This window comes from Jaculus jaculus, chromosome 2 (assembly GCF_020740685.1).
Source record: "Jaculus jaculus isolate mJacJac1 chromosome 2, mJacJac1.mat.Y.cur, whole genome shotgun sequence".
Taxonomy (NCBI): Eukaryota; Metazoa; Chordata; class Mammalia; order Rodentia; family Dipodidae; genus Jaculus; species Jaculus jaculus.
In genome coordinates this window covers 2,216,119-2,236,611 of record NC_059103.1, presented here as the reverse complement: position 1 = coordinate 2,236,611, position 20,493 = coordinate 2,216,119, and the positions used below count along the sequence as shown (strand labels likewise).

The following is a 20,493-nucleotide window of genomic DNA, read 5'->3' as shown; positions in this document are numbered from 1 at the left end:
GTGTGTGTGTGTTATACACACAAAATGCAGGTTTTCTCTGCAAATGTACAATTAATCTGTAGCACCACCTGCATTGTATCTTAACTTTACATGTTCTGCCTGATGCCCAGGAGGAGTAAGTATTTTATAAGGGAATAAGAGATGAGTCAGTTAATTACCATATTTATAAGCAGGTTCAAGTAGACTTCTTGGTTGGTATAGGACTGAAATTATTGCAAAAAATTTACATATTCCAATTATCCAGTGTCACCGTATTGCATTCACATAGTCATTTGCAAACTCACTGTGTTGGATTTAGTTTTCATTGGCAGTTAGAATAGCTCATAGGAGACGGTGATTTTATGGTTTCCTATAGGCTCTGGTTAAAAAGAAAACCATTTTACCACTGGTGATGGCTGTGTTGTGAGAAGCAGAATTTTTGTGGAATCATTCCCCACCCCCCCCCTTCTAACAGAATAGGACCAATTTACTTGTTTCTGACCCAGAATGCTGCCTTCTTTAACTATCATTATCCTATTTATATCAGAATTGAATGCCAAATCAGATCTGCAAAATGGAATAAATGGCTCTATTTGTAAAACTTGGCAATCATTAGAAATAATCGCCATCCCCTTGATAACACGGTCCCCACCCCTTGTCACTGTTGCAGAGCACGATTCAGTGAGCTGTTTCTTCTCTCAGCGTGTGCCATACATTGGGTTGTGCGGTCTTCCTCCGTTATCCATGAGCTCCCTTCTCCAAGGCAATAAAGACCTGACTAACCCACACAGGCAATTTCCCTGAGAATTCTACCTAAAAAAGCAATTGCCCCAAAGGCCCAGGAGCCTACAGTGCACACCCCAAATTTCCCGAAGCAGAAAACCATTCCTGCAAGGTGTTTCCTTTACGGTGAAACCCACTACCACGCACGTCGTCAAGACAAACCACTTGCGCGTGACATGACCACATTCTGAAATCTACTGTCCACCGTTACCACTTACTGCCCGGTCTTTCCTCTACAGCACTTTCAATGAAGTCGTGCGCTTGCCAACATTTGAAGGCATACCCTCTGAGATGCAGGGTTGACTCAGGTACAGCCCAAAGTTCACACCTTGGGGTATTCTTCCCTTTTACTTGCAATTAACTCTTGAGGGAAGCCTTTCAAAGTTCAACCGTTAAAGTTTCCTCAAGCTGGAGTGCCCTTCAATAAGCCGAGCATGGCTGTAACCGTGTATCTCCTCCTGATCAGGCTCTTAGTCAGGTAGCAAAAGCGGTCAACACATTATGCTTAAATATTGCCAATTTTCACACAGCTTTATAGATGCATCTTGTTTCCTCAAGTCTGCTGCTATCAGATCAAAGGAACATAACCTGTGTCTAATTTATTCCCGAATAGGATACAATTATGTAAGTTGTTTAAATCAGTACACCTTCACATTGCACAAAAGCAAAAATCTTGTTGGTAAATCCACAAAACAGATAAAGACCTTGTGTTAAAAACATAAGCTTCGTAGTTTCTATGGCTCCAAAGTGCCTCAAACTATGACCATGGATCCATCTTAAACCAGAACTTCTCCACCAGAGAGGGAGGACTCCTTACACAGCGCCCTGCCAGGCAGTGGTGATTAATGAAAGCACAGTTTTAGTTATTTCAGAACTGTTAGTTGGGATTTCAGAACTCACTGGCTATGCTCAGATGAATGAGCGGGCTGGTCTTGTTCTCTCCATTCCTCTCGTTGACGGCCTGCACGTAGTAGGCTCCTGCATCGCTCACTGTGGTTGCGAGGATCACCAGCTGGTTCTCCAGGGTGATGGCTCTGTTCAGAGAAGCACATACAATGTCAAGGTCACCCCTGGGAACTTGTTGGTAATAGAGATTTGTATTATGAGGCCAGCTACAGAGTAATGTCTAGAGGTTTTACAAAATCTGGACAGGTGAAAATGATATGCAAATGAATACACAGGCTGACTTGTGGGTGAGCCACCTCTGGTTATATTGGCACCCTGTGACCAGAAGTTATCTCAGCCAGCATTCCAGGTCTGCTCATCTGAGCATCCACTGTGTGTGTGTGTGTGTGTGTGTGTGTGTGTGTGTGTAGCAGTGACCTTCTTGTAGCTGGGACAAAACACTGGATTAGAAACAGCTCACAGAAGGAAAGGGTTTATTTCAGGCTTACAGTTTCAAGAGAAAGTTTCACCACAGTGGGGAAAGCTTGGCAGAGCAGACAACCAGGGTGTTGCATGTTGTCATGTCAATGAAAAAGAAAACGGCCAGAGTGAACTAACTCTGAACACCCAGTGGGCTGGGCTAATGAGCCTCAGGGGCGTCCCCCAGTGACACACCTCCTCCAGAAAGACTCCACTTCCCAATGACTCCACCAGCTGGGGAATGCATAGAAGACTTAATCACAAACACTTGAGGCTACAGGGGACATTTTAGTCAAACCACCACGGTGAGGAAGAAAAAGTTTTACAGTGTGTACCTCCAGAGATTATTAAAACAAGTTCCTCCCTCCCTTCCTTTCTCTTCCCTTTATATTTCTTTTCTAGTTTACTGGACTTTACTACTGAGGGGAGACTTAATAGGATGGTATTGTACATATGTAAGTAGAAGAATAGATTAATGGGGGTGAAAAGGCCCAAAGTGAGGTCAGGGGAAAAGATTGAACAAAGGAAAGGTGGAGGGAGGATCGCAATCTAAGAGGATATAAATAAATCATATTGAATCCTACTTTTTTTGGACAATGGAACACTCAGGAGCCATAGATTGTTGTTAGAAAATTTTCAGTGCCAGGGATGGGATACCTCCAGTGAGTTGTTGGCTAGGGAGGTCCCGGATGCCCCCAAAACATTATAGGCCATTGCTGAGGCCCTTGGTTTCCTACCAGGAATAGATGGTAAGACCATATTGCTGAAGACTCCATACACTTGGGCTACAAGGCCACTGAGAAATCCTGCTGGAACTGAGCTGATAACCTCTTCCATGTAGACCAGCTGACAGAAAGCTGGAAGAAGCCATTCTGCATGCAGTTCAATGGGAGAAAGAGAAATCACCAGTGAAGATACTCAACAGTGGACACTGCAAGCCAGGCCAAATGAGCCAACTGGTGCAATAGTGGCACGTCTGTCATGGTGGAAACCAACTGCCCTCTAACTGGACTGGAGGCCTGCTCCATGGGAGGGAATATATCCCTGATACTGAAAACTTAAAACAGGGGTAGTCATGAGCCCTGTGTGGAATGTCTGCTGCTTTCTGGCTAAAGGTATATATTATACTTATCAAACTTCCCAGTAAGCACTTCTCTTAATTTTCATACCCTTATATTAATGCTACTCTCACTGTTGGTAGAGAATCTTCTCTTTTCAGATGGCAGTGACCTTGGGATGACTCAGAATGCATCATGGTGCTGGAAAGAAGTGACTGGAGTGCTCAGTACTACAATATTTCTATCATACCTTCCAAGGCTCAGGGTCTAATGTGGAAAAGGTAGTGGAAAGAATGTAAGAGCCAAAGGAAGGGTAGGACTCCTTACAATGTGCTCCCCCCAGACACAAAATGCCCTGGATATTCATGACCTCACAGTGCCTGACACTACCTACACAAGACCATCATAAGAGGAGGAAAAGATCATGACATCACAGTAAAAGAGAGACTGATTGAGATGGGGAGGGGATATGAGGGAGAATTGAGTTTCAAAGGGGAAATGGGGGGAGGGGGAGGAAGGGTATTACCATGGGATATTTTTTATAATCATGGAAGTTGTTAATAAAAATTTGAAAAAAAAAACAAACTCCTGAGAATTCAGAGCAAGACCTGTTAGAAGGGTTTTCTGGCCATGGTCTCCAATCATGCAGAGGTCACAACCTTCCCCACAAGGATAGGAGCACCCAGACTTGACCCCGGAAAGTGAATCTCTTGTGATCTTCTCCACCTCCAGAGCCTTAGACAGACTTCTATCTTTAGACACTGGAGGGCAGAAGGGAAGGTGCCAGCAGACCTAGTTCTGAGCTCTTCAGTGCATACTCTCCCACTGTTGCTAGCTTCTGCGCAAGGCTGCTCATCTGTGCCTCAGACGCCCAGTTATAGCTGCAAAGGAACCTGAGGCTTAGGTGATCAACACACTCATTCTGAGTCACAGCTGTCTGCCGAGGTCACATAGCAACTTCATCAGAGGCAGGATGAGGTGTTCCCCCATATGCATGATACTGCCGCAATCACATCATATAAAGTACCCTCACTGTGCCATTTATTTAGAAAGGAGAAAACCACTAAAGTGATAGCATCCATAAATACAGGCCACTTTCCACAGAATATGGGTCCAGGGTGTCCTTTAAAGAAGTAACTAGGATGCTGAGGAGATGGTGTAGTGAATAAAGGGTTTGCAAGCATAAGGACCCGAGTTTGATTCCCAGTGCCCACATAAATGCCAGGTGTGGTGGCATGTGTCTGTAATCCTAGCACTGGGAAGGCAGAAACTGGAGGCGCCCTGGTGATTGCTGGCAAGCCCATCTAGACTGATTGGAAAGCTTCAGTCCAGTGAGATACCATGTCTCAAAAGGATGTGGATGGCATTCCTAAGGACCTGAGTGTCCTCTGGCCTCTACCTGTATATTCACATGCATGTACCCACACACATATGTACACCACACATATATACGCATGTAAGAAAACATTGGGGGGTGGAGGGGTAGCTTAGCAGTTAAGGCGTTTGCCTGTAAAGCCGAAGGACCCTGGTTTGATTCCCCAGGACCCACGTTATCCAGATGCACAGGGGGTGCATGCATCTGAAGTTTGCAGAGGCTGGAGGCCCTGGCGCACCCATTCTCTCTCTCTCTCTCTCCCCGCTTTCTTTCTCTGTTAAATAAATAAAAATAAAATATTTAAAAAGAAAAAAAACATAGGGAAGTGGAAAGGTATATATATATTTAAATGCTAATGGGAGTAGACCATCCCCTGGCTGGGAAGTTGGGTCTAGAGGGCAATTTGTGGCCCAAGCCCGTGCCTGACTGCCAAAACCCACAGGACACTGGCTCCCTGGGGACAAACTACCTTGTTTGCTCTCTAACCCCACACGTAGTCCTTCCAGAGTGAGGCCATCGTGCACACTGAGGAGTCTCTCCCGAGGAATTTAGTGTAATAATCATCATTGCCTTCCTGTTACCTTTTGGGAAGCTTTTTTTTCTCCCCAAAATCTCTTCGCTTTTCTACATTGTATAAAATTATCGTAAGGAGTGATTGCTCACTCAGGGTTCCCACAGGGCATATTATATTTTAGGTCTCTATGGCTAGCTTATTTCATGTCTCATTTAAGAAAATTTCCCTATTAGGAAGTTTTCAATTTTTAGTCCCATAAAAATATTTCAAAAAGAGTTTTACTATAATTATTTATGACTTCTTTATAGGGTCTTTTATAGAACCATAGAAATTGTTCCATTTTATTTTAGTATATATTACACTGGCACCTAAAATTAAATATGAATATTTACTACACACGAAGTTATACATTTAATAGTATAATTTAAAAATTGAATATATAACATTTTGCTTTAACATTTGATTTTTACCATAGTAATTTCAAATATGTCTATTATTTCTCAGAATTAGTCTGTTAAAGTGCCCATTAATTCTCTATATTATTTACTACAGCATTTTAAGGGTACTGAAAATTAAAAAGTATATTAAAATGAAAACATTACATCCTACATCTGTAAGTCTTTTGTTTTAAGTTCTTTTTTCTTTCAGTTTTTAATTTCTTTACATATTTAATACAAATTTTACAAAAAAAGCCTCATTTTTGCCTTAAAAAAAGATATCACAATGTACTAGATATGTAAAGGTCATTACATAAAAAACTCAATTCTCCAGAAACTTATCTTTCTTTTCTGTCAAAATCTTTCTTAACAGAGTATTTACACAAAAGAAACTAATTTCTAAAATGAATATATGTTATCTATAAACATCCATCTCAATGTTATGTCCTGATGTCTGCTGGGATACTTTAATAAGAGAAATATATTTTTTAGCCTTTGTGCATATGTGTGTGTATTTTGCCTTTTGTACTGTATCTGTGTGTGTGTGTGTGTGTGTGTGTGTGTGTGTGTGTGTGCAGGTACACATGTGCCATGGCGTGCATGTGGAGTTCAGAGAGAAACCCTGGGTGTGGTCATTGCTATTCCCCTTGTTTTGAGGCAGCTTCTCTTGCTGTTCCCTGTTGTGTGAGCCAGGCTAGGTGGCCTCTGAGCTTCTGGGGTTTTCCTTTCTCTGTTTCCCACCCCCCTCCATAGGTGTGATGGCATTATAGATGCTGGCACTACTGCGTCTGACTTTCCGTGTGTTCTGGGGGATCTGAGGATCTGAACTCAGCTCATCACACTTGTGCAGCAAGCGTGTTTGCACATGGAGCCATCTCCCCAGCCAGGGACACTGATTAGTGATCTAACCATGCCCAGCTGCTGCTGGCTGTGTCTGGTAACCCTGACTCCCTAGGCACACGCACTATGAGTAGGCCGCCTCTTCCCAGTGCCAGGCTTGGATCATCCTAGGTGTTCATAGTGGTAAGTTCATGGCCAAGAAAGGGAGTACTCATAGCATGAAGCTAACCATGCTGGGTGGCCAGAGAGACAGAGAGAAAGAATGGACTATACTGAGGTGCTTCATGAGCAGACGGGACCCATCTCATCTCCACACTGACAGTTTCATAGCCCCGTGTAGTGTTTTGAAGGCAAACCCTCCCCCACAGCCTCAGGAGTCCATGATTAAGCCCTATACTTAATCCCTGGTTGGTAGCAGTTCGGGAGGTGGAGCCTTTCTGGAGGAGGTGTGCCACTGATGGGGGCCCTTGAGGTTTACAAGCAGAGCTGCACGCCCAACAGTGAGACCCCTTCCACCCAGAGCTGGGATCTCAGCTGTCCGCTCTGCTGTGCTTTCCCTACCTCAATGAAGCACCCTGGACACCGTGAGCTGAGATAGACCCTTTCCTTCCATCAGCTGCTGCGGCTGGATGTTTCATCTCAGAAATAAGGTGACTGTAGCATAGACTCTCTCATAATAAATAATATACTATCTCATAAATAATAATAATAAAAGTATATTCTGTGCTGGGGAAAAGTAGGCCTTTCTATAAAGGTGTGTAGGCATCCAGGACAACTGCAGCTGGTCTGTGAGCGGTAAGAGCACTAGTCGTTTTCCTCTTGAATTCTGCATGTTAAAATATGTCCCAGTGTTCTTGCCACAAACATGCATCACTTTTTGTCATCAGAAGGATGTTCAAGAGTAGCTCAAAAGGGAAGCTTGGTGGTTATGAGTAATATTTCACTCAAAATAGGAGCTACCAGAATTCATGATAACATAGTTTTACAGAAAAAAAATTAAAACTTAATATTGACTGTGCAGGGACAATTATAGTGTTCAGCCAGAGAGGTTTTCCTTTAACTTTACTCAAATAAATGTATGTATGGTTTTTATAAAAATGAAATTGTGTCCTTAGCCTTCCTCCACCTTAATTTTATATTTCCAAAGGAAAGCTTGGGGCTGGGGAGATGGCTCGCTGAGCAAAGTGCTTGGTCTGCAAGCATGACAACCTGAGTTTGTGTCCCCTGAACCCACGTAAATGGCAGTTATGGTGCCGTGTGCCTATGATTTCAGCACTGAGAAGGCAGAGACAGGAAGATCCCCGAGGCTCACGGGCCACGACTCACCTAGCCAAATCATTGAGTTTCAGGTACCCTGAGTCTGTCTCAAACAGCATCCAGTAAGACATCTGATGTCAAAGTCTGCCGTAAACATGTATGCATAGACACCTGCATACATACGTGTGTACATGCACACACACGCACACTTCTGAATGTGCATACATGTGGCACACACATAGTACACACACATATATCTACAAAAAAATGAAAACTTATAGACCTAATTTCAAAGCTCATAGGGTTAGTGATAAACATAATGGAGGGGGGATCTCAGTCCAATGTGGGTGGAGTAGACTACAGCTTGAAAACTAGAATGCCAGGCCATAAGGAACACGTTCACAGGTCACTCAGGCAGTGACTTCAGCCACAGGAAGGGCTTTCACAAGTCAGAAACCAACCTGTTGTTCCCACCAGATGAGATTCACTGACAAAGAAAACACTGTATTCTGTTATGGTGACAATTTCCACTGGGCAGTTCCCAAGTGCCCCTGGTCATTCTGTACTTGATTTGAACATGTTCAGAGAGGGGGAAGGAGAGTTATCTGACAAAATAACAATTCTCTGTTTCATGAATGATGAAAGCTGAGCAGAGAGGAGCTGACCCAGTCTCTGGCCACGAGCATTGATCAAAACATTAGTCGAGGAAAATGGGCCTAGAGGCGGATGTCCACAGTAGCCTTCCGTGGGTACGCAGGCAGGACAGCCACCCTGCTGCGGCATCTATGAATAAACTTCCTGATTTGCTTGTCAGTGTCTATCCCAAACCATCTGCTTCCAGTGCTGCAATATTGGTTCACTCATCCTTGAAGCTCTGGCTTTGTGGTTGCATCAGCCTAGTGGTCTTCTTGTAGGTTCTTGAAGACCAGGGGAGAAAAGAAAAGATGGGCACATGCCCCGGTCACCATAGGAAACACCCTGACTCACTACTGAGAGAGCAATTACTTGGGTTCCCAGTTCTGATTGTGATTTGGAAGGAAAATTATTCTCTGACAGTCTTATCATTTCACAGAGCTTACAAGCTATTTAGGAGCCATGAAAAGTGACAACAGCACTTTAATAACTTTCCCTTAAGAGAGTTCACTGGGGGCTGGAGACATGGCTCAGCGGTTAAAGGCTTGCATGCAATGCTTGCTGGCTTGGGTTTGATTCTCCAATACCCACATAAAGCCAGATATGCAAAGTGGCACATGCATCTGGAGTTTGTTTGCAGCAGCAGGATGTCCTGGTGTGCCCATTCTCTCTCTCACACCTTGCAAATAATAAATTTTTTAAAAAGTGTTTTCAAAACTTCCTCCTTTGCCTGCTATGAAAAGACAAATCATCTTTGGTTACCAATACGTATTTTGATCTTTTACAGTTTTCACACCAACTTGAATAGTCATCTACACACTGATTTATATTTCTGATGAAAACATTGTTGTGTCCAGTACAATTAAGAGCTTTGCCCACAGAACACAAATGTATAGTTTGAACCTGCAGTTTCACTGCTACAAATGTTAAAATACCATTTGATAGTTTTAATTGGCATTCAAGTACATAAAAATACAGTGCAGAAAAATGCAGAACGTTCTTAAACCATCAAAAAAAATCCCTTAAACATTTGAAATACTCTTCATTTTAAAGACACGATAGTTCAATGGGCCGGTTCTCAGACTCAGTATTCTCAGTGTGATGGGGTCCATGGGTCCCACAGAGGATCAGCAAGTCCAAAGCTGACAAGTTTGGAACCAATGCATAATTACAATAACAGAAATTGCTTCTAAGTAGTGGATCCTGGGTAAACAGTCTGGCCATAGAATGGCAGGTTTACAGAGTTAAGCGATGAAAAAATACTTGAAGCAGATCACTGACTCTGAGTGAAGAAGGATATTCTAGAAAGCAAGTGATGTGTGCCCACACACATATGAGCACATACCCTCAAGCACACACATACACATTCATGCACACCACACACAGAGCAAGTGAAGGGTTTGGCTTCATAGCTCAGCAGTACAGGGTGGGGCCTAGCTCAGTGGCAGAGCCCTTGCCTGGTACACACAAAGCTCTGGACTCAGTGTACTGTACACAGTGGTGCTGGTGACAGAGAGAAAGCCACCACTGAATCTGAGAGCTGTGGTCAACTGAATCTGAGAGCTGTGGTTCCTCAGTGAGGGAAGATGGCAGAGAACGAAGGGCCCTTCTGATCTTTGATGGGGTAGGGAATGTAGTAATCCTTGGACCTCAGCAGTCACAGCAGGAAGCTCCACCATAGTCTCCAGCCAAACACGTCAATGTATCTATGCAGAGGTCCTTTTCGATGGCAGGACTAGTCCATTTCCTCACAGCAGGAATATGGTAAAGACACAATGACATTTCTATGAATTCATCTCCATCTAATTCTATTATTTATTTATTTATTTGAGAGCAACAGAGAGAGAGAGAGAGAGAGAGAGAGAGAGAGAGAGAGAGAGAGGTAGGGAGGGAGGGAGGGAGGGAGAATGAGCATGCCAGGGCCTCCAGCCACTGCAAACAAACTACAGATGCATGCTCCACCTTGTGCATCTGTCTTACGTGGGTCCTGGGGAATTGAGCTTTGAACCAGGGTCCTTAGGCTTCACAGACAATCCATCTCTCCAGCCCTCCATCTAATTCTATACTGTTTGCCAGCTCTTAGTTATAGATGCCAATGAAGTGTGTGTGTGTGTGTGTTTGCATGTGACTGTGGGCATGAGCGTGCCACTGCACACATGCGGATGGAGGTCAGAGGATGACTTTGGGTCTCTGTCCTCACCTTCCACCTTGTTTGAGGCGCAGGATCTCTCATCCTTCACCACTGTGTCTGCCAGGCTGGCTGTGGCCTATGGCCTGTGACCTGTGGTCCATCTCTGCCTCCCATCCCACCATAAGAGCCCTGGTATGACAGATGCTTACACTACTGCATTCAGCTTTACATAAGTTCTGGGCTCTGAATTCAGGTATTTATGATTGAGCAACAAGCACTTTATCCACTGAGCTATCTCCCACACCCTGCAACACCCTATCTTCTAAAAAAAAAGGACTGAAAATGTAGTTCATTGAAAAAGTACTGGCCTAGCATATATAAGACCCCCCTAAGTTTAACTATCAAACAAACAGAAACCTCTAAGACCCCAAACACAGTCATATGTTTAGTCACTAAAAAGAAAATGACTTTTCAAAGAGATCCATACCAAGCCTTTTGGCACATTTTTATGCCTTACGCACAGCACAGGAATCTTCCGTCTAGGACAGGCACTGCTAAAGAGGAGAAGGGGAGCACAAGTGAGGTGGTCATGAGCTAACTGGTGATGACGGGTGGAGGAATTATTTCATTGAGAATCCAGAAAAATAAAAAGCTTTTCTTATGTATAGCAATATTTCTTAAAAGTTCTACAGACTCTGAACAAGCATTTTGGTCCAGTGGTGCTTATTGAGGCTCTTGCTATTTTAACTAATTGTTCCAGCACAAGGCAAAAATAAAAGGCCATGCCAAGTTCCTCGTGTGGTCCTACACAAGAGGGGAGGGCAGGGATGAGGAAAGAATTTTTTTTTTTTTTTACAGAACTGAGGAGAAGCAGAAAATTTTCTAGCTTAGAATTTTTTTTTCTGATAGAACAAAAAAAAATAGAAAAAGAAGAAATAAAAACTTAGTCAAAACGTGTAGGATTATATGTTTTTAGATCCTGTTCATTTGGTTGTTTTTTATTTATTTGTTTTTAGTGAGGTCCTCCCTTTAGCCCACCTGGAACTCACTCTGTAGCTCAACCTGACCACAAATTAAAGGAGTTCCTGCTACGTCGGCCTCCCGTGGGATCAGAGCGTGAATTGCCATTTTCCTTTCGCATTCTTACACACGGAACTTACGTGCAGTGTAACTTCTACTTGAATATCTATGACGGTTTAATATTGGACTGGGAGACCCTTGGGTTACTGAAGCACCCCTCTGGGAATGAATGAGGGCATTTCCAGAGAGGATTAGACTCCAGGGTTCTGAACTAATCAATGAATTTATCTCCGGATGGACTTATGACACCATTATAGGGAGGTGAAAAAGTAGGAGGAAGTAGTTAGATGGGGGGGGGGATGTCCTTGAGGCTCTATCTTACCCTCGACCTGACCTGCATTTTTTTTTCCAGCCTTTCTGCCCGCAACCAAGTGAAGGACAGCTTCCATATCTTCTTGCACCACAATGCTCTGCCCAAGTGCAGGTGGGCTGAGCAAGCATGGACTGAACCCTCTGAAACTGTGGGCCAAAAGAAATTCCTTCTCTCTTAAATTGTTTCTGGCACACATTTAGTCCAAATAGCAGAAGAGGACCAAAGAGAGGCCAGATCGGGGCTGCTTAGCCCTCCTTCCCTGAGACACTCTGTAAGAACAGAGCTGAGATCAGTTCTTTCTGAACGGTAACAGAAGAAAATAAAATAATTCACTCTAAAACCAAATAAACATGTGCATTTGTAAATAAGGTTGTCATAGTAATAAACTCTCAGGACCAAGGGTTGGGTAGATGGCTCAGTCAGTAATGTGCTTGCCTCGCAAAAAGTATGAGAATCTGAGCTGGATGCCCAGGACCCAGATCAAAAACCAGACACATAGTGGCTCATGCACACAATTTTAGTACTGGGGAGGTGGAGACAGGAGGGTCCCAGGGGCTCACTGGCCACCCAATGTGGTCTAATTGGTGAGCTCCAAACCAATGAGAGACACTGTATACATTAAAAAACAAAATGGTTGGATAGAATATCTGAGCTTGACTGTCTTCTGATCTGCAAACACATGCATATGAAAAAAAGAAATACTGGGGCTGGAGAGATGGCTTAGCGGTTAAGGCGCTTGCCTGTGAACACTAAGGATTCACATTTGACTCTCCAAGTCCCAAGTAAGCGAGATTGCACAGTGATGCAAACATGTAATGTTGCACATGTACATGAGGGTGGGGTGCATGCATCTGGATTTCAATTGCAGTGGCTGGAGGCCCATGGTGTGCCAATTCTCCCTGTCCCCTTAATTACAAAGGCCACTCTGTTTCCTTGCTTAAAAAGAGACAGAGAGAGAGAGAGAGAGAAAGAGAGAGAGGGAGAGAGAGGAGAACCGGGGTGCTGTAAGCTGTGGATGGGAGAGCACTCAGGAGCAGGGTGTGTGGCTGTCCACACTTGCAGCTCTGGGCCAGGCAGCATCCAGTCACCTTGACACCTTGAGCTAAGGCAGGAAAGCCTAGGCCACTAATCTCCATGCCTTCCTATCTCCAGAACGAGGTGCTTGGACATCTTTCTTCCCTGTGCAGATAAAGGAGTGTGGGGGGCCAAACACTTGACCGAGCTCTGTGGGACTCCATCCGTGCAGAATTTATGTCTCTATGGCAGGATCAAGTTTCAGAAGCAATGGCCATGAAAGAGCCCACTCTTCTCTGAGAGCAAATGATGGCGGGGGGATACTTGAACATTATAAGCAGAGAAAATTGTCTTTTTTTGAATGTTCTCCACCTTTACATCTGCCTCGGCATTAGCTCCTCTTTGAAGGAGCGTAATTATCGCCAAGAGTTCTGCTCTTTTGTTAAGGTCCTTTTGATGACTAAGTGTTTGCAGAGTTGGTTGGACCCAGGACAGCCAAGGCTGTACTTGGCTTGATTGTCATGGGGGCACTCAGTAACCACATGCTATCTCTGGGCCTCCCCAAGAAGAAGGGCTCCTAAAGCTGCAGGGAGACAGGCATTGTCCACATAAGACTCCATCAACATTGAAGGCAGAACTGGGAGGAAGGACAATTTTCTTTTGGGATACTGCCTTGATAGACACGGTATGTGGGTAAGGGGATCCCTGTTCATGCCATCGTTTTCTGGCTATAGACACAGTCCTTGGGGGAGAAGTTGCAGGGAAGTGATGGCTCATTCACAAATAGAAACTAGTTAGAACAAGACTAGGAGTTCTTCAAAAGTTTGAGACCCTGCTCTCAACTTTTAGAAAGGTTGCCCTATCCTTTGTTGTGTGCCACACACACATATATGTGTATGCATATATAATATTTTATTTATTTATTTATTTGAGAGAGAGTGAATGGTTATGCAAGGGCCTCCAGCCATTGTAAATCAACTCCAGATGCATGTGCCACCTTGTGCATCTGGCTTACGTGAATATTGGGGAATCAAACCTGGGTCCTTAGGCTTTTCAGGCAAGTGCCTTAACCACTAAGCCATCTCTCCAGCCCTGAAATATGTTTTCCTTTCTCAAGCTGGGACCTGGAGGATGAGAATTATTGCCAGCGACTGACCGACAAATGTATCAGTCAGAGTTCTCTAGGGAAACTAATAGAATGAATATATATTACAAAGGAAATCTATTAGATTGTCTCACACAATATGAGCCTAATAATCCAACCAAGGCTGTCTGCAGGCTGGAGAGGCTGAGAACCCAGCTCATCCACAAGGCTGGCTGCCTCAGCAGTCCCAACCAGGCACCAAAGGCCTAGTGGATCCCTGAAGAGAGGCTGGTCTGCAATCTATGTTGGGAGGCCAGAGAAGCTGAGTTCAGATGTAAATAAAGGATGCAGTCAATAGGGTAGATGAGCTCACTGGCGAGGGACCTATACAAGCAGGCAAAACCATTGCTCTTTCTTTGGACTGCCAGCTCTGGGGGAGAGCGCTTCCCCAGTTAACCCCACAGACCACCCAAGAGACGAGTCTCTTACTTGATTCTGATCCCATCAGATCAACAGTAGAGATTAACAATCACAGTGAATGCAGCAGGACCACTGCCCGTGGCAGGGAGATAGACCTTGTATTCTTTCCAGAATTCTGATCCGGTCCCTGTTTATCCTTCCAGCCCATGAGCCTGTTGTTTGCAGGGGCTGGGTGGGGGGCCTCACTGCTCTCAGTCCAGCCCCCTCCTCAGGTGGAGCGCTGGGATTTCTCCTTTTCAAGTCCACTTCTACCTGTTGCAGTCAGGCTCACATTGCTGGTAGAAATCACACATTCAAGAGCAACTTGTGGGGACAAAAGAGGTTTATTTTGGCTTACAGCCTCGAGGGGGAAGCTCCATGATGGCAGGGAAAATGATGACATGAGCAGAGGGTGGACATCACCCTCTGGCCACTATAAGGTGGACAATAGCAACAGGAGAGTGTGCCAAACACTGGCAAGAGGAAGCTGGCTATAATACTCATAAGCCCACACCCAACAATGCTCTGCCTCCAAGAGGCGTTAATTCCCAAATCTCCATCAGCTGGAAACCTAGGATTCAGAACACCTAAAGCTTATGGGGGACACCTGGATCAAACCACTGCACCACCGCAGCCTCTGTTCTTCCCTCCTCGGGGAAACAATGGAGGCACTTCCTAGGGGCTCAGCAAGTTCCTAAATACACATTGGTCAATTTTCATATCAACTCAGGGGTTCCAGTTCCCTCATAGCAGCCTGTGGCTGAACCCATAGATTTGGCTTTAGCTATGGCAGCCCCTTCTCTGGCACTCCCTAGCCATGTGACATTGTGTCTCTGGGCAGGCTTCCCAATGGACAGCAGTACTGTCTGTTAGATGGGATGGCCGTGACCACCTCTTGGTGCTGGTGGGAAGACTGCCTGAGCGGGACATTAACACTGTGGTGGTTTGCACCATATCTAGTGTGTGATCACAGTTCACACTGGTTAGCTGCTAACATTATTTCCCTTCCTCAGAGCAGAAACTAAAATGTTGAAGTGGACAGGCTCCCTTAAAGAAAGTGGAAAACAGACTGGTAACCCAAGCTCCTGTCCTTACACTCTCCAACTCCATCCCCACCCCCAACCCCCTATTTCAGGTCTCTGGTCCTCAGGCTATGCCTGCCAGGCAAAGGTGTAATAATAGTCTAGTATGGAAGCAAACTCTGTGTCTCCCCCAAGTACCTTCTGGCCTTTTCCAAGCCTCCCATCTTGCTCCCAGGGCCTGAGCCAGCACCTGACACGTGGTAGTGATGGCGATGACGACCCCGTGGTGATGACATTGGTCAGGAAATGGAGTGGGGGGAGCTGTACCGCAGAGACTCATAAGCTAGACAGAGAAATGTCCCACCATTCGCCAGGCCTCAGTGGGGGAGTCCCATGCCATCCAAGTGATGGAAGAGGGAGACAAGGGATCACCTTTCCTCACCCGATGAGCCCCAAAGACCTTTGCATTTTGCTGTAGAAGATACTGTTCACATTCAGTGACCGCCAGCTGTCGCCTAGCAGCAGGCAATACCAAGAGCCCTGGGTTCAGTCACCACAGGGTAATGGAAGCAGTTTCTTTTGAAGATAGATAATGAATGGATTTATTTTCTCAACAGTTACCCACTTGGGAGTTTCCCAAGAAATGCTTTCTAGAACCCCTTTGTTTTGAATGCTTAAGTTGTATGTACAATGAGGAAATAAGCACACAATGTCAGATTTCCCCAGGGAGTGGGGATATGACAAAATACAGATATAAATAATTTAAAGAGGACCGTTTTGAGAAAGTTGAAGTATCCTGAACATGTTCCAACTGTGACATTGCACAAGAAATACAAGAAAACTATATGTATTTGCCATTCCTCCTTAATGCCTACATATTCCACATGCAAAGAAAAACAGGAAAGATGGACAAAAATAGAAAGAAGTATAGTAGCCACTTTTCTAAAACTGCTATTGTTAATGACCACAGAGTTCATTTCCATGACAAATGGAACACCATTGCCCACATTTGTCTTCTTACAGAACCACAGTGCTGTCCCTTACATCATGATATATTTGTTTTTAGTTGCAGGACAAATTTCTCAACAGGACTTCTAGGGTTCCTATGAGCAGTAGTTAACTAGCCTCCCTGAACCAAGATGATGAAATTGAAGCAAGTCCTGGAGTTTGAACAGAAGAAATAAAAAAGACAAATGCTCATCTTTTCGTTTACTCAGCAAACCAGCAAGTGTGGAGCCCTGACTGGTGTGGTTGGAATGTCACGTGTCCCCCCCATTATATCGTGTGGTTGTGTTAATCCTCATACTCCTCCTATTCCATCACTAGCCCTGCTGCAGGAGGTGTGTCACAGGGGGAGGACCTTGAGGTTTATTAGTCCAGATCATTGGGTGTCTAGAGATCACTCACTCTGGCTGCTCCCTTGCAGCTAGTGTGACAAGATGTGAGGCCCAGCCTCTGCTCTGCCAGGCTTTCTCTGCCACGATGAGACTTCCTCTCAAGGCTGTAAGCCTGAAATAAACCCTCTCTTCCCATCAGCTGCTTCAGGTTGTGAGTTTTGTCCCAGCAATGAGAGGGTAACTGTGGCATACACTGATACATCCAAAAGTTCTTTGGGGCTTAGCAAATCTTTATAGTCCAGTGGGCACCTAGACGTGGAAAATGTTGGCTGTATTCCTTAACACCTAGACTGTGGTTCTGGCCACTTCCCATGGTTTCTGGAGAAATGATTCATTGTGTGGTGAGGGCATCTTGAACTACTTGGGAAAGGAAGCCAAGATGGACTGAGGAATCAACCTGCGTTGATGCACACTCCCCCAAAGGGCATACTGAGCATCAGTGTGAAAGCTTATGAGTCAGAAGGAAAGAAACAAGACTGTTTGCAGACAGCATGGTCTACATGGAAAACAATGAGAAATCAGCAAAACAGCAATGACAATCACCATCCCAAGAACCGGTGAGTATGTGCAGCAAGGATTTTAGAATTAACAAGAGACTATTTCATTTCTTTCGGATTTTCAGCAACTTCAACAAATCAGAAATTTAATTTTTTAAATGTCAACTAGTAGTTGTACATATGTACAGTACACAACACATCTTGACATGCATAGGCACTGTGACTACATCAGCTAATAAATATCTGCATTATATCATATACTTATATTAAGACATACTTAAAATATACTCTCTTAGCCATTTTCAGGTATACAGATACTGCTAGGAAATATAATAACCACACTATAGGATAGATCATTTGGATTTATTCCTTTTTGTTTCCTGTATAAGTTACTTCCCTTGCTGCTGTTATAAACATACTCAGCAGGGATTAGGAGATGTCTTACTGGATAAGGTGCTTGCCGTGCAAGTGTGATGGCCCATGTTCAGATCCCCCAGCACCCACGTAAAAGCTGGGAAGATGTAATGGTCTGCCTATAATTCCATGGTTTGGGAGGCAGAGACAGGGGTGCCCCTCAAAGTAAGTTGAGGAGCTAGACTAGCCACATCAGGAAGCTCGGGGTTCAAGTGGCAGACCTTGATGCAGCAAATGAGGTGGGGCATGTTTGGGGAAAAGTCCATGACGTCCACCTGTGGCCTCCACATGCATGTGCATATACCCATGCGCCCACATCCATGTAAACATACGCACAACAGCAGCAGAAGCAACTTAAGGGAAGAAAGCCTTCTTCTGGCTCATGGCTCCAGAGGAAATTAAGTCCATCATGGAGCAGGCACGATGGAGTCACGGTGGCAGGAGTGTGTGATGGAGACTTATTCACAGGGCGGTAGGCCAGGAAGCAGAGGGTTCGCACCAGAACCACTAGTGAGCTTTTCCTTCCGAGGCCCGTCCCCACTGACTCACTTTTGTCAGCCAGGCTCTAACTCTGAAAGGCCTCGCAGTTTCCAGGTGAGTGCTTTAAGTTGAGGCACCAAATGCTCAAAACATGAGCCTCTGGGGGCCACTTTGGATCCAGCCCACAGCAGGTCCTGTGGCCATCACCCCCATCATACCACTCCCAGTTTTGTTCCTGCATAATAGCACTTAAAATGTGAATACCAAAATGAAAACTGTAAAGCCACGCATCATAAGTAGCTTAACGGAAATGTTTAGCTAAAAAGTGATCAAACACAGCTGAGCACGCTGCCGCATGCAAGCACACCAAGGGAGGAAGCACAAACCCTGGATAAATGGGCAGACATGCCAATCCATGGGCTGGGCTGTTTAATGATGTACAATGACAGTGTTCTCCAAACAGGTCTAAAGGTTTCAAGTGATTTCAATCAAAGTCTCAGGAAGTTACTTTTTTCCTTGTAGATACAGAAAATATTATTTTGAAATTCATACAGAAAAGTAGTTGAATTAGCTGAAATAACTTTGAAGGAAATAATGGATAAAGTGGAAAGAATCTTTCTAGCCGCTGTTGACGGATCATGTAGCAATGGTAAGCAAGGTGTGTGGTACCTACTGGTGGACAGAAAGACATGTGCTCATTGGAACAGAATAAAGAAGTGAGAACTACACCAGGTAACTTCAATTGACTGGTGTTTAACCATCGCTCAAAAAGAAGTCACAGAAGAATAGTCTTCAACAAACAGCACCAAGTTACTTTACATTTACCAGCCACAACAGAATTAGCCTCAGCCTAACACCCATATGCTTCACACACAAAAGTAACTCAAAAAAGGATCACAGATTTCCATGTAAAATGTAAAACTATAAAAGTCTGTAAAGTACTGCAGGAGAAATATGGTGGGGCCCAGGGCTTGATGTCCAGTTCATAAATATGATACCAAAAGCACAATTCATAAACGAAACACTGAGTAGGACTACATCAAAGTGTTCTCTCTTTCTGTGAAATATGCTGAGAAGAAGAAAAGACAGTCGCAGGATGGAAGAGACTATTTGCAAAGCACAAGATAAAGACTATCTATCCACAATAAAAAGAATATGCGAAAATGAAGAGAACCCACAGGCAACCCAGTTGGAAAAGGGACAAAGGGCAAGAAATAGCATCCTGCCAAAGAGACGTGGCCAAGGACACTGTGCAGGAAGCAGCTCCCCACGAGGAGCACGGGCGAGCGAGGGACAGCGGAAGATTCTTAGCACCTCTATCCATTAAGACCAGGAGTAATGCAAGACATGATTTAAAGCAATTAAAATGAAAACTCGGGGCCGGAGAGGTGGCTTAGGGAATAAGGTACTTGCCGGGAAAGCCAAAGGACCCAGGTTCAATTCTCAAGTACTCATGTAAGCCAGATGCACAAAGCGGTGAATGCATCTGGAGTTTGTTTGCAGTGGCTAGGAAGACCTGCTGTGCCCATTCTCTCTCTCTCAAATATATAAATAAAATATATATTTAAAATATGAAAACTGAACACAGAGGCGGGGGTTCTCAGCGGTTGCCAGTACGTGTGAGAAGAACATGGCCATTCCTCTGGCAATGGCCCGGCAGTTTTTGAAGAAGGTAAACATGTGACCTATCATTAAATCCAGCAAAGTCCACTTCTGGATATTTATTCAGAAGAGGTAAAATAGATAAAATGAGTATGTGTACAGGTACCTGGACAGAAATGCTCTTAGCAGCTTTATCTGCAGTAACCCAAGTCTGGAAAATCCCAGATTTTCTTCAGCAGATGCGTCAGGATGGGAACACTTCTGTATCACTGTCAATGCCTAGCCATGCAAAGGAGTAAGTTACCCACATAGCAGCCTGTATAGAGTGAGTGCTAGGGTGAATGAAAAAAAGGGGCCAATGTCAACAGGGCACATAATGTAGCCTTCCATCTACAGAGCCTTCTCAAAATGGAAAGACGTGGGCAGAAACAGACTGTTACTGTATGGAGGCGGTGTGGCTGTGACAGGCTTTGGTGCCAGGACAGCTCTGCTGTTTGACTGTGGTAGTGGTTACACAATCAATACAAGCAGGGAGATGACACAGTGGCCCTGTCAACCTCTGCTTCTGACACTGCACCTGGTCAAAGGTCCATGGGACCTCTCTGAGCAGGCTGTGCAACTTTCTGGAGGATGTACAGTTGTTTCTAAACACACCAGTGAGAAGAGAGGGTAAGGCAAGGACCATTCTGCCAGAAGAAAGGAAAAAGAAGGAATGCTCCCAACTAAGGAGGTCAGAACAGCTTGGGAACGGAAGCTGAC

At 44.5% G+C, this 20,493-nt stretch overlaps 1 protein-coding gene across 1 annotated transcript in view; it reads right to left on the bottom strand.

Annotated features, from left to right (window-relative positions):
* The window catches only part of Sdk1 (sidekick cell adhesion molecule 1), a 1,082,085-nt gene that overhangs the window by 552,886 nt on the left and 508,706 nt on the right, over positions 1 to 20,493 (bottom strand). Inside the window, exon 5 of the mRNA XM_045142963.1 lies at positions 1,663 to 1,796. Coding sequence (XP_044998898.1) covers positions 1,663 to 1,796 — 134 coding nt within the window. The remainder of the gene's footprint in view (positions 1 to 1,662; positions 1,797 to 20,493) is intronic.